Raw genomic sequence first — 21,581 nt, forward strand, 5'->3', positions numbered from 1 at the left:
CAAATGTACAGCTGATGTGCCTCCGTGTTTGTTGTTATTAAAATGTTGATTTACAGACGCTCCCCAACTTACGACCATTCGACTTATGTAAAATAGTAGATACATTTTTTTCGGGATGTCAAAAAATATACGGACATTGCTGTAAATTGGATTTTGTATTGTGTGCCCTGTAGTGCTTCTTTCCACCGCTACCGGCGTGTGACGCTGTGAGAGGTCACCTAGTTTCTATTGAAATCAAGTGGAATAAAAAAGCTTGATGCAGTTGAGAAAATGGTTGGATTCCTTTTTTTGCCCACTTTCTACCAAAGAGGAGAAAGTCGCCCAACTCTTGAAGCTCATCTTCCAAAAGTAAGATGAACTTTGATTTATTTAGCTTTATAGAGCATATTATTTTATGAAATGTTTTTTTTTTTTTTACAAAACAATACATGTCACAAAATATAGCACTGAAGCAACTTACAAACAAATTCAACCTACGAATGATTGTCCGGAACCTATCTTGTTCGTAGTAGGTCTGTATTTCCATTTATTGATGCTAATTATTTTGTCATTGTTGAGTCAAAGTGCAAGCAATTATTTTTATTTTTCAATAAATAGACAACAACAAATAAAGAACCTCTGCCTCAATGTTTTTTTTAAAAAAAAGCAACTTTTTGTTTACCTTCATAGCGTAGTTGGATGGAAAGCAGTATGTAAAGGCAGTCAATAGCGATGATGCGAACAGCAGGGTAAGGGTCGGAACAGCGTGGAGAAAGTCGACCCAGCAGCGCACCGAGATTGTGGAAGGACATCATGTTCTGCAGGCAAAGATGCCGGATACAAAAATCTCAATAAAATGTCATGCAGTAAAATTGTGTGTTTACCTTTACTGTCATATTGTCCAGATAGTGATTCAGAATGTGAGCCGTGGCCCGCATTGCTCTCTCTCTCTCGTGGTCTAGCGTCGAGGTCAGCCAGCATTCAATGTGCTTTGAAAAACAAAACAACATCATGGTATTGGATGGAAGCGCAATCAAGGAAACTGTAAATGTTAACACATTAATATTAATTTTAGATTCTAAAAAATGATGCACAGTATATCATTTATGCTTATCATTTATCACCCTGAAGTCTGGAAAGATGCAATATTACACACAGTCCATAAAATAAATTTGAAATCATTTGAAAAATATAACAGCTATTGCCTTATCGTAATTAAGCGGGCTTGTTTAAACAGGATTCTAACACATGTTTTATCGCAAAATTCAAGCACTTTTTAAGGACTATCAAGGCCAATTTTTCAAGTTATCCAGTACTATTAAAATAAGAAATACATCATTATATTTTTACAATGAGAATTAAATAATTGTCGTTATCATTACTATTATTGATCCCACCAGCACTAACAATGTGGGTACAAGCCAAGGAAAGTCAATTCTTCTAAAGTTTAACTTATGTGTGAACTAAGTTACCGTAAATAGGAACTGGTCATCTTATATTTGCTGGCATAAACAGGTGTTTTACTCATTTTACTACCGATGTGTGCATTATAAATGAGGCAAAAAATAAACAATACCTTAATTTTACACGGCACATAAAAATGTTAATGTTAGTAATAATCGTAATCTTGGCACAAATACACATTTCATAGTATGCTGTTTAGGTGTAACATGTAGCAAACAGTATTTTTTTTATTCAACATTGCAAATACAAACAAAAGTGGCATGGTTAATTAAACTAGTTATCTCCCTGAATTACCTTTCATATTACCTTTATACTAATTGTCTTTTTACTGTATTGTCTTCAAAACCTTTATTACATGTTTTACCCTGGAGCGCCATGTCTGAGCTTTTCGCATACAATGTTTCATAATGTTGATATCAATGACAAGAAACACAAGTCTATTCTATTTATATGACCGGAGCAAAGTGACTCTTCCAATGTGAAGAGGTGGATTTTTTTTATACCTTGCAGCATCCTGATTGCATCTGGATTTGTTCCACGTTTTAGCCATTGTCTGTATTTTCCACTTTTAGCCATCGTTTATTTAAACGGCATCTTGGTCTAGTAACCCTGTTCTTTTATGTGCAACGATAGAGGGCATTGACGCTTCAAATGACAACGCCATACAAACTAATGCCAACTGCAATGGCAAAGTGAAGCCACCAGAGCAGGCGTGTCCGCATCATTTCTAAGCTGGCTTGTTTGAATTTTTTTCTTTTAATTCAAGGTCTATTGAGTTAGACTCCTGAGAAACATTGCAACCATTTTAAGCATTAACAAGCAGTTCACCAAAAATTCAAGCACTTTTCAAACCTTGGAAACCCAGGAATTTAAGGATTTTAAGTACCTGTATGAAACCTGTATCAAAGTGTGCTATAAGGTTTAATTACCGTACATGGGAAAGAGTCTTACCTTGAACACACTTTGTAAACCATCAGGCGTAGGATCCTTGCCAAGCACACTGCTAAGTAACTCATCCAGTGAGGACAAGGTGTCCATATACAGGATCTGTACAAATGACAGGTTTGATTAACAATATGGTGTGATAAGATGTATACTGAAAAGATGGCTCTTGAACTTGCTAAAAAAAGTTTATATCAAAGTGTTGATTTTAGTCAAATAATTTAGATCCAGATTGCTTTTTAGAAGTAGACTGCTAAAAACAGATGTGTTTTTATTCCACTGGCTTATCAGGAAAATATATTTTTTGAGAATTTTTGCAAATATAAAAGCCCCAAATTCAGAGTCAATACCATATTTAATTTAAGGCATCAGTACTCATTACAGTGGACATTGCCACGGTCTTATCATCAGGAATACAAATTTGCCATTTCTTTATTGTAATTTCAAGGAAGGAAATATTAATGTTGAGGGTCATACGTTTTAACACTTACCAAATTTTTCTCCATGTTAATGATTGGAATTGCTCTTATTTAGCGATAATAAACCTTAAAAACACAAAGCAGGACCGTTTTACTCAGAGCCAGACTGACTTAGTTGAATAAAAAAGATAATGTGTGTAAACAAGTTTATTTTATTCAACAAATAAAAATAAGACTTTTTTTTTGCATCTAGGTAAGCGTCTTTTTTAGTTTTTTCCTCACTTGCTATAAATTCAGTGTTGTTATACTTATATAGCAGACCATTTCAATTAATTTAATCCCAGACAGAAAATTGTATGCGCAATACAAAACTTATAATGATCAAGTTGATGAAAGGATCATGGAAAATCTATAAGATAGAGAGATTGACAAAAGAGATATTTCTTGTACACATGTATACAGAACAAAATGTCGATACTGTAAATCCGACCCACAGTAAACAAAATATATAAATAATACATATGAAATTAAAATAAATATTTAGTAAACGTTGAAGTCTCTGAAAGAGGATACTGTACAATAGTGCAAAAGTCATAGTTATGTGTACTGTACAGTGGTGCAAAAGGGCAAGAGGAGCAGCTGAACAGATGTGCAAAGTGGGCAGAAAGTTAAACATGTTTACTATAAAGTAACAATAGAATTTAAAAATCTAAATTTTTTTAAAGTTGGTGTGGTTATCTGAAGCCAATTTTATGTAGTGTTAGTATCGGTATCATGACTACTCATAAGATCTTACATCAACATTAAATGATATCAATGTAAACAAATGTAAAGGTGCTCCCATACAAAACAATGTATCTAAATAATAAATTATATGTATATTTGTGGGGATACATTTTAAAGTATGCAGGCCAACATGTTTTCACAAAAGTTCCCAGTTAGCTGCCTTTAAGTAAAAAGGACCGGCATGCCACTTCCTCCCAAATATTTACTTTCACGATGAGCTCAAAAAAGAAAAAAAATGTTCATTGATAGCAATCAATTTTGTCAAGTATACTGTACATCTACTTCAACCACTAGACAGCGTAAAATCGCTTTTTTTTAACACATCACTGCATTAATTTTCAATGTAGTGCGAGATTTTTAGTATTAGAGGTAAGATCTGGTCTTAAAAAAAAAAAAAAAACAAGCCCGACCCGCGGGTATAAAAGCCTGAACCACCCGAGCCTGACTGATTAAATTGATTTGAGGGACCGTGCCAGAAGTAAACCTGAAGCGCCCAGTTCGGCGCCGAAGTGCACACTTCTGTTGAAGTACGCGCGGTGCCGAAGTGGAGCGCCATAGTGCAGGTTTTGGTTTACTGCAGGCTTAGTCCCATGGCATTCGGATGGACGCCGAAGTCTGTTTCTCAAGTAAAAAAAACTGTTACTTCAGAATAATATCACTGAGTAGTTGTAAAAAGTAGTCATCTAAATAATTTTCTGAGTAAAAGTAAGTGCATGCTGTGCAGATCCGTCACTAAGGAAAAAAAAAGCTCGACTTAAAGATTGACATGCCCAAGATCTTACCTTTAGTTAGCATCAATTAAAAAGTGTAAATCTGCTCGGTTTACCTTTCTTCGTTTGGGGTCTAATGTTTCTTCTTCTTTTGCTGTTTTCTCTGGTGTGTGTGCCTCAGGTGGAAGAGAGAACACACTGTTCACACACACTTTCAACAAATCAAAGGTCTCGTTTTCACTAAGTGCCGGGTCAAGAGGCCTGGCGTGATGAATTGTCAAGGGATAAAACACTGGAAATCTGAATGTCACACTAGAAAGTACATGTTTCCGTTTGCATTGACGGATAAAAAAAAAAAGATTAAAGTGCTGATGTTTTCACTCCCATGATAAGTGAGCTGGACTCAAAAATTCGGACTCTCCTCGTCATTGAGAAGGACTTGAGTGTCTGAGTGCTCACATTTCATGACAGGGTTCTCTTCACAATGAGAACGATCAGATCAAAGATGTGATGTAGATATGTTGAATTGTGCAAGACAAATGGTCACACCAGGTATATTGGCATTCAGACACCTGCAAACTCTTTAAATGAGGTAAGACTGCAGGTTTTAAAGTGGTCTTCCAAATGAATGTCACTGATAGGCATCTTAGTGTACCACACATTTTGAGGTCAAGTCGATTATTTTGTAACAGTAAATTGAACATTAACACGTTCAGGCTACATTCAGATGCGACTGAAATTTGATTTTTTTTTGTTCTTTTTTAGCAGGTGTACGAATCCAATCAGTGCCTGTTCAGACTTATTTAATGACCTAAATGGCCATAATTTGGTAATAATTACATTTCTGGGTTCGCCTCTGAAGGCCCTGAATCAGTCTCGTTCCAAGCCCTGTTCACGAAGGTTTTTTTCCTCCTATATATTTCTTGTCCCGGCGGCCAAAGCGTACAAGGAGGAACCATTCAGGCAGCAAATCAATGGGACTGAGACAAGTGACGGCAAATGTATTTATGCACATTTCAGTTTTGCCTTGCATAGGGAATGTCAAATCCAATCCATGCGGTGGTTTGGACTGGAGATGCATCTCGCAAAATTGGATGGGAAACCTTTGGCATGTGGCCTTGATCTGTCTCTCCCAAATCAGACTACATGTGTTTTGTGACAGTTGAGAGTACAAAGGATATAATAAATTACAAGCTGGGTGGGTTGAATATCGGATTACAGCTCAGTTTTTCATCTTTGGGTTCAGCTTGGGAGTAACAACAAAACTGCAATTCTATTTTCAAGTTTCTTTGTAGTGATAAAGCCATTTTGGTACGGAGGATAAATGTGTAAAATGAGTATTTTTAATTGTAAAACTCCTAAAAAAACATTGTAGGATACATTAAGTTGGCACAAGTGCTCATGACCAGGTGTCGTACTGGAGTGCGAAGTGCATCAGAAGGTTCAGCCCTTATGAAATCCTGTCAAAGAGAAAAAGTAGCTTATTTTTAAAAAGCGTGCTCAAAAATGCTCACACTTGACACGATAGGCTGACAGACATCTCCAGCTGATCTTAGCAGTTGCCTTGACCGTTTAAGACAAGTTTTTGCCTACTGTCTTGTATAAGTCAAATTTTCCCCAACATGCAAATGCACAGCCCTGACAAAGCAATGCAGGGCTCCGTTCAGAGACCATAATTTCATGCTACCAATGTCTCACGCTAACTTTGGACCAAACTGAATGTAGATCAGCAAATATAAAAAGTAAAAATATATATATATTTTTTTTTTACACATACCATGACTTTAGTGTAGTAGGTTTGGATCACTCACCATGATAACTGAGATGAGTTCTTGTTTACGTGAGAAGACGTAGCCTTGTTTCTTCACACACTCACTGATGGCTTTGGCAACAAGGCCTACACTCTGGATCAAACTTAGCTTCATTGTCAAATCCTAAAATTTGGACACACACTTACAAATACTATAATCAAAGTCAGAGGATACATACATCTATGGATTCCGTTTACAGATTGCACAATTTTCAAGAAGGAGAACGTAGGTCACCACCATTAGAATATTTATCAGGCATCAGTGCAAAAATAAATGTTTTGATCAAAAGCAACATACACAAACTACAGGAAAGATTGTAGCAGATGGAGAGGGTTGATTAAAGGAAGTCAGTAAAACAAAACCTGTTCAAAGCAGAGATGCGTGAACAAGATGTTAGGGATTGAAAAAGAAAATGAAAACTAGTCTGCTTTGCTAACTTGGAGATCAGGATTTAGGAAATTCAATTAAGTGGAAGAAAAATCACAATGTTGAAAACAATTGAAAAACAAAAGTACTGCCATGGTTCAATATTCATGAGCCATGAGTGATGAAACCGATTAGCACAAAACACATTGAATATTAATGTTCTGTTTGCCTGTTTGATCAACTAGGTTAAATAAAGCAAATAGCATTTTGCCAACAAAATGCTCCCATCATTGTGCGAACGCCACTGACAAAAGGATAACCTTTGAGTTGGAAAGTTGAAAATGTGAGGTTGTTAAGAAAGGTTGATGCAAATGAAAACCGTAGCCCAAAAAGCTCATAATTTTAATGATAGATTTCAAAGACAGCATAACTGCAAACAACTCCACCAGAAAAAAAGACAAAGACCAGGAAAGTAAGAAAGTTATCTTGGAAGTTGAGATTTAAATATGAAATAACCGTTCTATTCTTGGCACAATACCTTTGTCTCTACTTTAATCCCCAGAATCTGTATGAAATAGAAGTATTATCGTCATAAACGTATAACAAATATGCCGTAGACACCCCAGGAGCCACCGAAAATTTTGCAACCAGCGAACTAAAATGGTTTGCTATTCCATAAAAAAATAAATTATTAGATTAATCATAAAGTACAAACAATAGAAGTTTCACAGAAACAAACTTCATCTTCACTTGAAACAGAGCATTAACAATTACTACTCGTGCCATGTGTAAATAATATAAATGATCATATATGAAAAATGTTTTACCAAATTCAAACCGTTAACATTTTGTAACCACATCCCATGTTTGGAAACATGCATTCTTAAAATGCATCACCACAGTATTTAAAGTACCTTGGTGTTGAAATGTTTGCTGATGCAGCGAAGAATGTCTTGATCGAGGCGAGTTAGGATCTTTTCTGGAGGAGCATTCGCAGCCACTTGACCATAGCACAAGATTAATGTGCTTTTTACTTTCTCCAGCTCAACTTCGTTACGATCCTGAGGACATCAAACACATAAAACATGAGGATCAACTTATTACTCTATGACTTGAATTGAAATTATCGAGATGTGTTTTTTTTTTTACTTTGAGCAGGTTGAAGATACTTGGGGATTTCTTGAAGGCATCAGACTTTCCAAACTCATCAAGCTTGGACAGTGTTTCTTCCAAATGGCTGTAGGCACACAAGCCAATCCCCAAAGCCACACCCTGACCAAACACAGAATAAATGAATTACTTGATCCATATCCAAGTAAAGTCCAGTACTATTGCATTCAATAATATCTTTGTAAACATTGGAGCAGGGCTGAATTCTGAAATCACATATATGCAATACCGCAATAACTGAGTCAAAGTAAATAAATATAGGTCAATCACTTTTTATGCATGCAAACAAATGAAATATAAATTGTACAAAAATTCCAACAGAGTTTAAGTCCAAAAAATATTTGATTCCAACAACTTTTACATTACTGTTATTCAACAAGCAATTAAGAATATTGCAAGCCCTGGAGCATACATACTTAATTTATCATTTGCCACTGGACAATTTCATGAACTTATGAAAGTTGGTAAGATTATTCCTATATTAAAAAATGGACAGTCACTAGTTCACAAATTACCTTCTCAAATAACAAACAGTTTTTTATCAGTTGTCTGAAAATCTTCATCAAAGGGTATAAATTATTAAATGATAGACAGTATGGCTATGGAGAGAAACATTTTACGGCTCTGGCATTAATTGATCTTGTCATGCCTATTAACGCATAACGCATAAAATAGAGAACAAGCTATATTCCGTTGGTGTTTTCATAGATTTAAGGAAATCTTTTGTTACAATAAATCACAATACACTACCTCAAAAATCTACAGCAATATGGGTTACGAGAGACTGCTCATCACTGGGTAAAATTATATCCCCCAAATGGATCTCAATACGTACAGATTGGTGACAGCAATTTAAGTCTTGTGAGCATTAGCGGTAAAGTCCCCTCAAGGTTCAGTGTTGGGACCTTTAGTGTTTTTTATGCATATAAATGACTTATGTAATGTATCATGGAAATCAAACTATATTCTATTTGGTGACAACACAACAATATTGGGCTTGGGTACAAATTTACAGGAATTACAGAAAGAAATGACTGTAAAACCTACGCTACAGAATGTTTTGATAAAAACAAACTATCATTAAACGTATCAAAAACAAAGGTTAGGGCAATTCAGAAATACAAAAAAGACATTGGAATATAGGCAATGTTCAAATAGAAGTTTCTCGGACTGATTATAAGCCACATTAACTAGGTGACCCATATGAATGCCATACAAGCCAAATTAAAAAAGAACATTGCAGTTATGAGTATATGCAGACATATATTTGACCCAAAACATATAATGTACAGTTCATTAACCTTATTCAAGTTATTGTATAGAAGAAACTACTAAAACATATATATTTCTCAAACAACTAGGTTGTTTATTCGACATTTGACTTTTAATTAGAAAACATTGTTAAATCTTTGATATTTTCTTAAGAAAATCGCAAGCCAAATTTTTGTTAACTACTTAATGGGAAGAAAAATCAGCTCAAACAAATGTAAAAACTACCTCTCTTTCGACAGCTTCATCGTGTCGTGCTGTGAGAAGGATTTCTTGCAATTGTTTTTTCACAAAGTCCTTATTGTAGGAATGCTGAAGGGTCACTCCAATACACCGGTAAATGAAACTCTGTCGAAGAAAGAAAATGCGTAGTCCCTTTTAAAATACTATTTGTGACTGCAAAGCTTTCTACCATTGCAATGGTTTCAGTAGTAGTAGTAGGAGTGTGCACCTTCTCCTCCAAAGCATTGTTGTAGGTGGAAAGATAATTTGTCGATTCTGATGCAAACTGGCCAACCCACTTGTCATTGTCAACAGCCACCAATGTCTTTGACAAGAACTGAAAGCAAATACATAGACATTTAAGTCGGATGCTAAGTTTGTTAAAACACCATTTACAAAAAACAAAAAATGTCGTGAGTGGGGAAACCATAATGCATAAATTAAGCTAAATTATTGTACGTCCAAATCCATTTTATTTTAATTTAAATTGAGCCGTTAATTTGTATCAGCACTTTACATTGGTCAAACACATTCAATAGAGCAGGATTATGTAATACATTTGTGAAAGAATATGAAAAGAACAAAACTGGTTGGAAGGATTTCGCCTGAAAGAGATATTTTTGAATGCAAGTTCCACAGCATGGTTGGCAAACTCGCTTTAGGACCGATTTATTATTCAGCCACCTTTATTAGCTCACCCTACATATTCTAATATCAGATGACAAGGAATATTTTCTAAGCATTAGACATTAAATAACAATGGAAAAAAATATTTTCATGGGAGGCACTAAATTCGTTAACCGTTTTATTTTGCCAGTTGAGTGAATGCAGTTTTATACCTGAACCAACTAGATTGGTGATCTATACAAACTAAAGTCTGGAGCTGTGAAAATGTAATGTTTGTCTTAGTTCTCATCCTGGTTTGAAATAAATAAAAAAATACATACAAATTAAAAGATCTGGGCCTACTAAAGCTGAGAATATAATCCCCCCAACCTGGCCGTCCGTCACCGGGAGCGTAACAGAGGTGGGCTCGAGTGGGGCTCGGGCTGATGGTTGCCCCGAAAAATGCAGCATCTCTGTCCATGAACCTCCACACCCCCGGTCATCTTCTCGGCAGCCATCTGCCTCGGGCCAGCCCGTCTCTTACAAGACCCCGGTGACAACCATGTCCCACCTTAATCAGTTGCCCATTCCCCATAGGTGCCATGGCGATCCGTCCACCTTTGGAACCTAAACCCATACACCAGGTACGCAACAATAGGGTTTAAACTCCGCGCCATATTTCTACATGTGCATATCACGTTGCGAAACGCAAATTTTTATTTCCTGGTACAAACTCGTTCCGTCTGCATGCTGGACATCAGCTCTTTTATCCATTTACTGGCCTCTAGCGGCCAAATAGAGCCATTGGTTTGCATATCAATAAATAAATCATAACTTTTGATAGAAATGACCTAGAGTGGGTATTCAAAGTCCGGCCCGGGTGCCAGATATGGCCTGTGATCAATTTTTTTCCCGGCCCACAGCCTCGGTCATAAAATGAATATGTGGCTTGCCAGTAATAGATAGATAGATAGATAGATAGATACTTTATTCATCCCCGAAGGGAAATTCACTTTTCCAGCAGCATCCCTAAGCTGAGAACAATCGAAAATAACTGAGAACAATCGAAAAATAACACGGGAGCTGCTGGAGTGGCTGCCATTCGTGACGGCGCCGGAGAAACGATTCAATTTGAATCATGTACAAACAAACAAACAATTGAATCATGTACAAGAAACGATTCAATCTGAATCATGTACAAACAAAAAAAAAACAACACACATTGCCTTGCCCATCTGAGAGAATTTTAGCCCACCCCATTTCTGATATGGCGACTGTAAATAAAAAGAGTAAAGTTAACAGTGAGTGTCACCGCTTCTATGACAAGTGGAAATTGGAGTATTTTTTTCACCAATCCAAAACTACTGTGTCTGCCTAAGTTGCTAAGAGACTGTAGTCGTTTTCAAGAATATGATATCAAGAAGCACTCCCAGACGAAACATGCAGACTACAAAATGCTAACTAGAAATGAACGCTGTGAAAATGGTGAAGCAACCAGAAGCTTTTTTTTAATGACACAGCAGCCTTTTTCACGAGACAAATTAAAATGCCACAAAGACGAGGGTTCAACCCTCATCGCAAAACACTGCAGAGCGTTACCGGTAGGGTGAATTTATCAAAGACTGACATAAAAACAGACACCTTTCTTCTTTGACATAAGGAAATTTATGGCAGTCCGGACTTAATCCTCTGATGGGCCAGAACGTGGGCCATATTTCTCACATTGCCGTTTTACAGGCCAAATTGAAGGGATGCTGTTGTCTTTCTCTGTTAAATATACAGTAGAGTACATATTATTTTATCTTTTGAAAACCTACCTTTAACAGCTGTTCCTCCCAAGATTTTTTATCAAGGCTCTCTGGCGTTACATCTTCAAGAAAAAAAGTTTTCTATTGAATTTACTTTTCTTATTTCCATGCAGCAGAATATTTGCTCTCAGTTAAGATTACCGTCCAACACGGTCAGGAGAGGAGGGATTTCCTGGTCCCAGATAGCCTCTGTGTTGGGATGAATGTTTACTGACAATATGTGTAGGAGTGAGAGTGATGGAGCTCCTTGACTTCTGTTATTAAATGGGAATGCTGCATTTACCTGGTGTGAAGAAAATAACAAAAGTCTTATATTAGTCGAATAGAAGACACAAGCATAAATATAAGCTCTTACTCTGTTTAACATAATGGTTTAAATAAATAAAAGACATTTAAAAATGACTTAACGCATGGGCTATGCATTTTCTTAATATCAAACAGTAATTTAAACTTGGATTGTACTTACTAAAAGTTTGATCATCAGAGTTTGAGGAGAAGGAAGGTTGACTACAGGAGAGAAAAATACATTTATTCAGAATAAAATTTTACGAGTTTCCATATAAAAGATTCCTTAGCAACGTACAGGAAAGACTGGGTCTGTTGGTGTGACACCCTGACAATATGTAAAGATTATGCCCTATATATACTGAAATGAACAGTCTACAAAATAGGTCTAGCTTTGGCACTAAAATCAGCTATGCATATTCTAAAATCCAAACGACACATACAAAGATTGCTTGTGCTCAATTTTATTTCGGAGCCAGATGTAGTCATGAAGAGAGTCATATTTATCGCACAGGCCATAGGTTTCTGACTCCTACAGTAAAAAAACTAGATACTGTCTCGTCAACGGAAGCCATTTGTAATAGATTTACGACCAGTTGGTCAGAACCACTTCCAACCATAAATTAGATGTTAATCCAAGGCTGTCTCAGAGTTTAACTAATCTAATAGTCTATTAGTATACTTTTTTATGATATTCTAATATTTTGAGATAGGATATTTGAAATGTGCCATAATCCGCAATATTAAAACAATAAATGTAAACCAAGTACGGTAATATTTCAGGTGATTGATAGTAAATCCAGGGTGTATGATTTTTTTCTTAATTGCCTAAAATTAAAGAACTGTATTCAAACACTCAAATATTCTAAGACAGTCCTGTGCATACTTGGCAAACTAAGACAATATGGACTACACCTACCTTCGTGTGAAAAATCAATGGTAAAGGTAGCTTCCTTGTTTTCTCTTTTTGTATTGCCTAGGAAGATAAGACTTTTACACAGTGGAGTGGTAGCATTGCTGTACTGTGGCGGCGTCAAGTAGTAAAGAAGCTTTGGCCAAAGCACCTGAGGTAAATGCATAGATAAGCTCCAGGGTCACTGAATCAACTGTTACAATAGACATAGATTACTTAATCTGTGGGCATGGGACTTACATCAGCTAAGTGTCCAACGGTAGTGGTCAGAAGATGAAGAGTGTTATCGCACATCGTCCTCAGTGATTCATTAGTTACCTCTTCTGGGTCTGCAGGTTTCTGTCCACGCTGTAGGAAGACAAGTATGAATATACTTTGATTTCACATCTATTTTATTTCCATCTATGTTGCAGAAAACTTGAGATTCAAGTTACTAGATTATGCAAAAAGCAAAAAGGGATGACAGTTAAAGCAAAGGCTGCAGCACATTATTATGTCATATTTGCTTTCGTAAGCTATGTGCCTGCGCCAGTTGGACTGTTTCATCATAGACTGTCAAAAACTCTCATTTGAAAATCTCTAGACTTTTCAAAACAGGGGGGGTGTGCCACAAAAGGGGCTGGTCCTGCCTAGAGGAAAGAACACTAATCTAATATCTTGCTAGTCTGCTTTTGTCTTTCATCTGAATTGGTCCCCCCATAGCTTTTAAGAAGAATCCCAAGCCCCCTAAATGCTTCCACCAAACTAAAAGGCTTGAAAGCCAAGCTAAGTTACCTCCAGAGCTCAACCAAGACCATTCGGACATGAAATCCCATTCCGCAGCAACCGGGTTAAATTTCACCCTAGTCTCAAATAGTTTTTAGAAATCTTCTTAATAACACTGGTACACACAACTGTGTAGTTGTTCTCTGTATTTTATCAACTTGGTCCAACTTTTTCAAGCTCTATTTATTTTAACCTACTAGCCTTAGTTGCAATTCCCATGCTTCCACAAATCCATTTTTGTAGTATTAGATGTGATTCCATCATTGAGTAAAAAACTGTACAAAGAACTTAACCTATTTTAACATCTACCCAACTTCAGATTGATGACCAATTACAAAATTACTAAGATTACAAAAAAGTACCTAGTTCCAAAATAAAACTGCTGAACTGTAGATGGTTGTCTTAGCATGTAAACATTAGCCAAAGTCCGGCAACAAGAAATTGGAAGCAAATAAAAACATGGACTTATGAGAAAATGTCTTGTTGGTAAAAGCTGGAAGAGCTCCTATTTGAGAGCTTCCCCAATATCCCTCCTTATGTGAAACATGAAAAAAAAATTGACGCTCCAAGCACAAGCTCCCCTTGAAGCCGACTTGTAGTTCTTTTGGAAACCCTTTGTCAATATTGTTTTATTTTGGTGCATCCCTAAAAACAATCCACAGTTGTCTAAACTAACATTACAATATGAGTTGTTTTTAATGTGTTGTCGTAATTTGTTTTGCAGTTTTTTCAATTATAACGACAAAAAAGAGGAATAACCCAAAGGCCTGTGTTTAGGTTTTTTGATGATTAATGTTAAGTACTTTCCACAAACAAAATGGTTAGAAATATATAAAAAGATAAATAATAAAACATGAAATCTGAGTCCAATTGTTCACAGGACCTCAATCCACTTGATCAGCCTACTCATGACGACAAGAATGCAATCAAAATTTTGGTTGCAAAACAAATGAGTAAGATATAAATTCAAACACATATATGCTTACAATCACTGGGAATATGGTTGATGACAGTATCAATTTTGGTCTATTTCTGCATTATTTACGCGTTTCAAAGTCATCTGCACAATAACTAGCTTTGAAGAAGTTTTGGACACAAAAACAGTAAAAATACTGTCTTGTTTCCCAGATGAGTACAAATGAAACTGGTAGATGCGCTCTACCTGGTATGTGTCCGGTAATGCACAGTGTTGAACTAGGAATCGCACCAGTAACTCTCCTCCTTCCAACTCCAGGTAACCATGATGGGCCATGGCACTGATGACCTGGACGACACGTTTCTTGACCTAAATCATGAGACAGAATTCTAGATTATATGAATGATAATCAGTGGTGTAAATAATGCATACAGTACATTTTTTCACCTTGTTACTGTGGTCAGCCATCGGTTGCCTAATGCTGGCCAGAATGAGAAGCTTCTTAGTCTCCATCATGGAAGCTGCAATGCATATGCATCTGCATTAAGTAAATGATTACTTACACGAGAATTACTCAGGCACCGAATGTCTCGAGAGGCGTAAACAGGGCACTGTAAACGGTGTATAGTGGAGACGGGGCTTGCTAATTTTGACCTGGGCTGTGAGGAAAAAACGTCCAAGACATATTTTGTGAAACCTAAGGAGAGAAAGCTTTGTCGAAATGGATGACATTAGAGCTGTAACGATTAGTTTACGTTGTCTACAAAAGTCATTAACAGAAATATTTAATTCCATTGTGGACTAAATTTTTCCAACAGACTGAGGCATCTCTCACAGTTCACGGATCCCTGAGGCGCATTGGTCATCGGTGCATCAATGAGGACGCAACTCTGTACAGCCTTCTAAACTGTTCCCTGGCCTGTTCGTCTTTTGTTTTTCAGTGTCCCCTGATCCTTCATATTTTCCCTTCGACTCCCTTCGCATATACAATAATATCCACTACATCCCTAGGGATATACAGAGACCACCAGATCTCCCTGTAAGATCTGCCTGCCTGCCGACAACGACGGAGCAAAAGGAAAAGGCTGACAGTCGCTAAGAAGGCGACCACACAGACCAGCGCTCTCAAGCATGTTCAACCAACGCCAGATCCATCGTCCACAATGAGTGAATTTGAGCTGCGGATCGCCACCAACAACGTCCGGAATTGGAGTATTTTTTTGGTCATCACGGAGTCATGGCTTTCCCGACGCCGCATTACATCACCGGCTCGAACGAGACAAAGACTCCGGTAAAAACAGGGGTTGGAGACTACGCGCTACAATAACAGCCGAACCATTGACACACACTGCTCACTCGATATGGAGTTTCTAGCAGTATCGTGCAGACCCTTCTATGTACCGGGAGAGTTAACTGTGGTCTTTGTGTTTGCTGTTTACTTTCCACCGCTAACCGTTTCACCGGATGCTAACGTTAGCATAGCGCTAAATCTGCTGCCCGCTGCTATCAATAAACAGCAGCTTGCACACCCCAACGGAGCTTTATCGTCGACGGCGACTTTAATCGGGCATGTTTATGGACTGTACTCCCAAATCCATTCAATTGTGGACTGAGCAATTCGGAAAAATACTGGACTATGTGTAATGTGTAATGTAAGATAAAACATCAAACATTCCGGTTGTATCCAGCAACTCTGTTTGACCCTCACCCCCCTCATCAAATTGTTCCTTTATCTCTTTGTTTCCTTATCCTCACTGCAAATGTGGAACTGGAGTCGTCCAATTTCGTTGTCACAGCATATCCCATGTTGTAACAATGACAATAAAGGCCTATTCTAATATATTATATTCTATTCTTGGGTCGTGGCAAAGTTGGCACCAATCCATTCCTTAATGTTGTCGGCCCAGTTATTTTCCGGTCTTCCTCTCCTCCTGCCCTCTAAGACTGTGCCCTGGAGAATAATCTTTGCCAATCCTGATGATCTTGTGTCGCGACCATAACACTCATGTTTAGGTCCGCGCACAGTTGATTTTGAAGTTTTTCGTAGGGTCCAATGTGCCCTCTAATGATGTTGCGCACCGTTTTGTTTGTCACATGAGCTGATGCCTGAAAGTTTCCTGTAGCATTGTATCTCAAAGGCCTGGATTTTCTTTTTCAGTTTTTCTGTGAGAGTCCATGTCTCGCAAGCATAGAGGAAGATAAAAGTGACAAGCGCTTAAGTAAGTCCGATCTTTGTCCAGGTGATTGACCAGATATCTGAGTTCTTGTTAGTATACTGCCAATCTGGCAATAGAGTAGCAAAACAGAGGTTACTGATGTTGTGTCCCCCAATACTGGCTGTATCTCTACATGAATATAATATAATGTGAATGAGCGAGTGAGTTGTCTGTCTGTCCCTGTGTGCCCTGCCTCTGGCAGTTCCCTGCCCACCACCCGAAGATGGCGGGGATGGGCTCCAGCACCCTCGTGACCCAACTGAGGATAAGCGGTGCAAATAATGAATGGATGTTCTTAAGGTTTGGGGCCAAAAAAAGGACGTATAATCACAGTAGCATAAGCCTATTTTGGGATACAATATTCTTGTATTGTAAGGCTGTGCTGGTTTTATTTTTTTAGTGCCTAATTAGCTTTTACTTTAGGTACTACCATAAAAAAATAAACAGAAATGATATCTTTGTTATACCTCAAGGAAAAAAAACAGCCTTAAAAAAAACGGCCTTTATGTTTTTGTAACGGCAGGCAGCCAAATTGGAATGTTCAAACAATTTGTTTCCATTTTCAATGTGTAATAATGATAGGAAAATATTTTGAAAGCAGAATGAATTGAAGAGCTGTGGTCTTTCAAATAAAAACTTTTTTCTTGCTTCAATTTAATATATTGAATGATGTGTTTTTTGCTAATTGATCAAATATGTTGACACCTTTTTAAAAATATTCCAAAACATATAGAATCAACGTCGGAGAAATCACTGGTAAGGCCATTTAAGTAGTAACAGACGTCTGGTATATTGCATAAAATATAAAACAATTATTGAAACGTTCATACAGTTTTTCCACATTAAAAGGAACACCATGTACAATTTGACCACTGGATATCTCTGTAATGGGTAGTGTAGTCAAATTCGAGGGCTACACATATTAATTATGGTGACTCAAATTGATCACACCGCACAATGTTTCTTCTAATTTTTTTGCCCAGGCTTTTACAAGGTTACCTTTAGCAGCTGCCTCTATGTGAACCCCATGTTACGTAAAATAAATTAATTGACTTACAAGCATTTTTGCTCATTATTTAAATCAAGTCTTTTTTTAATGAATTAAGTTTTTTTTAACAGTAGGGGACGATAAATATGTCCCTTTCACATTTCAGCTGGAGCATATCTCAGATGACCGTTAACGAGGCAGTGAACACTTCTGACTGGTTGCTGGCTTTTCACAGGACCGAACTATTGCAAATGGCATCCACATCTATCTTAGACTTAGAATAAACTCAAGACACTGGTAAACCAATATATTAGTTGAAGCTGAAGTACAGAAGGAAAACCCAATACAAGTGGAGAATGTGCAAAACTCTACATTAAAAAATGAGAATGGGATGATAAAGGGGTGAATATTGTGTGATATTGTGCTTACTTTTAGAGTTTATGAGGTGACGCAAAACAGCCAGGGAGCCAAACCGACTCCGCTCATTGCTGTTTTCTAACCTCTGAAGAACAAACATTACCAGTCGGTCTGGGAACACATTTGCTGGATAAAGAGAAAATGAAAATAAGTTGAAGATTCAAAATTCATGAATGGGAAAAATAGCATACATAATATGAAGAATCAGGATTAAACTACGATTTACTGTTTATCTTTTAATGACTGTCATGTCTGTCACAAAATGGGTGTAATCTAATTACTGAACTTGTGACACTGTGTGTTGTAAGACATAGCAGTAGTAGTGCTAATCAGAAAAAGGATGAAAGCGTTCCGCTACCTAAGAGATTGAAGCTACGGAGAACTTCATTGTGGTTCTTGACAGTAGGAGGGTTACTGTAATCGACGGAGGTGGAAACCTGAGCAGAAAACATAATTGTCTTTTTTTTCCCATACAATCATCTATAATAAGAGGAAAAACTTTGATAGGGTGGAAAAATGTCTCAGATGATATTCCCAATAGTCAACATGAAAAATCATAGAAAAAAAAAACTTAATTTACGTCATTGTATATAATTTTGTTGTAAGGATGTATTTAAAACTGCCACACTGGACCAGATTTTGTGTAAAGAACTGAATGCAGACCAACAAATCCTGGTTTGCTTCCAAACAAACTTTGCTGTTGTTCCCTTTTGTTAAGACCACAGACTAGTTCCAATCTGCACAAACTGCAGTATACAGTATGTAAATCATTTTGAGCTCAAATTTAGTATCATGAGGGGAAGAATAGGCCTACAGTAAAGGAAGGAATAAATTCACGTGCTCCTTTAATAGATTCCTATTTAGCCACGCTGTTGCCGTCCTGTCCTGCAGGAATGCAGCATACGAAAATTATAATATTTTACCCCATCTGCGGATTAGTATTTAGACGGGCTGAAATCGCTCTAACTTGTGCTATCAACAGGTTTCAAGAAAGTTGGTTACTAGGCTAAGGGGATATGGCTGAAAACTTTCACAATTTAAATATCTCAGACTAATTGATAGTATTTTTCTCCAATTTCATAAGAGAAAAACGTTTCATTGATTAAAAGTAATATTTTAAAATAGATGGCTATGGATTAGAAATAAATTAAAATAGCAAATGGAGCATTAAGAAGTCAGAGAGAGACACTCTTGTGTACAATGTATTGCAGTGCATCATTACATTATGTTTGACATTCCATCTTGGAATTAAAATATAATCACTTTCTTCTGTGTATTAACCCAGAAAGTTACATTTACTCACATTTTTCTACATTTTTTTAGATCTATACACGGTTGACAAATTGAACACTCTTCTCAACTTCATACCTGCTGATGCAATGAAAGGAGCAAGCAGTCCAGTTGAGTCTCTAGGACCCTGCTTCCCATGTTAATAGAAGCATCAAGAACATGACAAAGACTCTGTAAAATGGATGAAAAATAATTGATGAAAAAAAGGCAGTTGTCAATTTTGAACAAGTTCCATTTTTGCAATACATGGCTACAATTATGTTACAATATACAAGTAAAATATTCAACAGAATTCAATTCAATGCAAAGAAAAGATGCTATGTGGTTTCTTAGAACATTTAAAATGAAAGAGTCGTCGTTGCTTACGGTACCTTGCTAATGATGTAATGCTCAGTGTGTTTCTTATACAAAGACAGAATGGCAGGGATGAGCTTGGGAATCTGCTCCTCTAGTTTGTCACTAGCCATCAGATGGCACATTGAGCCCAATGCCTCTGCTACAGTCAACCTTAACTGAGAAATAGAGAACAAAGAGAAACCAACATTGTTGTATGCCTTATTTTACGCACTATAAGGCACACTAGATTGTAGGATGCACCCCCAAAAAATGTTTTTTTGTCATATATTTTTCATGTATGAAGTGGACTGGACTACAGTGAACAGTAAAGTCTAGGGTTGCACAAAAAAATTCAAAAATATACAATTTGTGCATCAATTGATCTGTCGGAATATATCACTGATCAGGGATAAAGACGACACAGAAAGATGCATTATGTTCAATCTAATAACCACACCATTTTAAGTTACAGTCCTAAATTGTTGATGTAACTATTGAGCCAGGCTGCGGGAATACAGTTAGACATAAAACTGGTCCATGGTACCACTGACAAAGTTTTGTATCGTCGACTCGCAAATTATTGACGAAGGGCGCGAGATTCTCACATGAATGAAGAGAAAGGCATTGTCAGTCGTTCAGAACTGAGTGAAGAGAAAGACATTTATGGAAAGTAAGTGGGACGCCCTGAAAAATATAAGTAAACACATGGCCGCACATATTGTCCCATACAACGCTTGGTTTGAACTGCGAAAAAGTGAAACAAAATGTTGTACTGATTTTTAATAACGTTCTGTCTTCTCATTAGTCTACCATATCTGGTACCGTGACTAAAAATAATGGGATAACTGAAAAAGACCAAATGCCTTTTCATGTGTCACCTGCATCCCTAGTTTTCAAGCAGATAAAATCCAGTGCTCTCCCTGCCGCAATCTGGGTTCCATTCCCATTGCCTCCAATGATATACAACTGTGAACAATCATACATATCCGTTGCCACCACTGTTATGCACTTGCGTTGAGTGATAAACATAATTGTCTGATCAATAATTGCACAAATAAAGTAACGCAAGTCAAATTTTTTCTGCATATAAGGCGCAGCAGATTATAAGGTGCAAGTTCAAATTTCAGGCCAATTTGGGGGTTTTGGGAGTGTCTTATAGTAAATCCCTTTTTCTTTTAACAGATTGGGAAAATAAATCTGACACTAACTAGTGATGGTAAAAAATAAAGTGAAAACAATAAATACATCTCCATTGATATGAACATTTCATCTGATTAAAATTTGGTAAAATGACAAAAAATATGGCATATACAGAAATTAAACCATAACTCCCAGAACAGCACCTCTAAGCAAAGTAAAAGTACAGTACGTGAGTTTTAAATGGATACCTCTCTGATGGTGCAAAGCATGACTCTGTAAAATGAAAATATTTATGAACAAATCTTATGCAAGATTTGTTTTACTATATACTGTAAATTATTGCTCCACTCCGCATTCCTCTTTTGGTTATTTTAGTTTCAAGAAGAATGAATAGTACATTCATGATTCATTTACGAGATATATCGAATTTGGCAATTATGAGTGTGGATTAATGTGCAATGATGTCTTCTGTAAGATAATTATATTTTTTAACATGCAAAATTCATTACAGAAACCAGTATCAAATCACTTATGTATTAGAGTACTTTGGTCAAATCAAATACAGCAATAGTTAAAATGAAAGGAAGTGAGGATAAGCAGCTCAAAAAAATCGATGGAAGTTACAGAAATTACAAATATACTAAATACTAAAGATACTCAATTCTCTACGCCTATGGTTCCCACATGGCAGTACACTTCAGGTTGGATTTAAGGAAAACATATATATATATATATATATATATAATTATTACACACACTAGAA

At 36.8% G+C, this 21,581-nt stretch overlaps 1 protein-coding gene across 3 annotated transcripts in view; it reads right to left on the reverse strand.

Moving 5' to 3' along the window:
- The window catches only part of mroh1 (maestro heat-like repeat family member 1), a 51,241-nt gene that overhangs the window by 20,373 nt on the left and 9,287 nt on the right, over positions 1–21,581 (reverse strand). For 2 of the 3 annotated variants that reach the window (XM_088326565.1, XM_088326567.1), the window contains exons 8-29: positions 19,714–19,854; positions 19,421–19,513; positions 18,411–18,489; positions 18,065–18,178; positions 14,879–14,952; positions 14,678–14,800; positions 12,991–13,098; positions 12,757–12,901; positions 12,019–12,059; positions 11,694–11,835; positions 11,562–11,614; positions 9,368–9,475; positions 9,145–9,264; positions 7,627–7,749; positions 7,392–7,538; positions 7,016–7,042; positions 6,112–6,234; positions 5,681–5,760; positions 4,417–4,561; positions 2,395–2,490; positions 864–968; positions 662–797 (exon numbers count right to left, since the gene is read on the reverse strand). In XM_088326565.1, the coding sequence (XP_088182691.1) occupies positions 662–797; positions 864–968; positions 2,395–2,490; positions 4,417–4,561; positions 5,681–5,760; positions 6,112–6,234; positions 7,016–7,042; positions 7,392–7,538; positions 7,627–7,749; positions 9,145–9,264; positions 9,368–9,475; positions 11,562–11,614; positions 11,694–11,835; positions 12,019–12,059; positions 12,757–12,901; positions 12,991–13,098; positions 14,678–14,800; positions 14,879–14,952; positions 18,065–18,178; positions 18,411–18,489; positions 19,421–19,513; positions 19,714–19,854 (2,323 nt within the window). The remainder of the gene's footprint in view (positions 1–661; positions 798–863; positions 969–2,394; positions 2,491–4,416; positions 4,562–5,680; positions 5,761–6,111; positions 6,235–7,015; positions 7,043–7,391; positions 7,539–7,626; positions 7,750–9,144; positions 9,265–9,367; positions 9,476–11,561; positions 11,615–11,693; positions 11,836–12,018; positions 12,060–12,756; positions 12,902–12,990; positions 13,099–14,677; positions 14,801–14,878; positions 14,953–18,064; positions 18,179–18,410; positions 18,490–19,420; positions 19,514–19,713; positions 19,855–21,581) is intronic. The other variant, XM_088326568.1, reaches the window with a different exon arrangement.

The sequence above is a fragment of the Urocampus carinirostris genome, chromosome 2, assembly GCF_059441175.1.
Source record: "Urocampus carinirostris isolate Australia breed hairy pipefish chromosome 2, RoL_Ucar_1.0, whole genome shotgun sequence".
NCBI lineage: Eukaryota > Metazoa > Chordata > Actinopteri > Syngnathiformes > Syngnathidae > Urocampus > Urocampus carinirostris.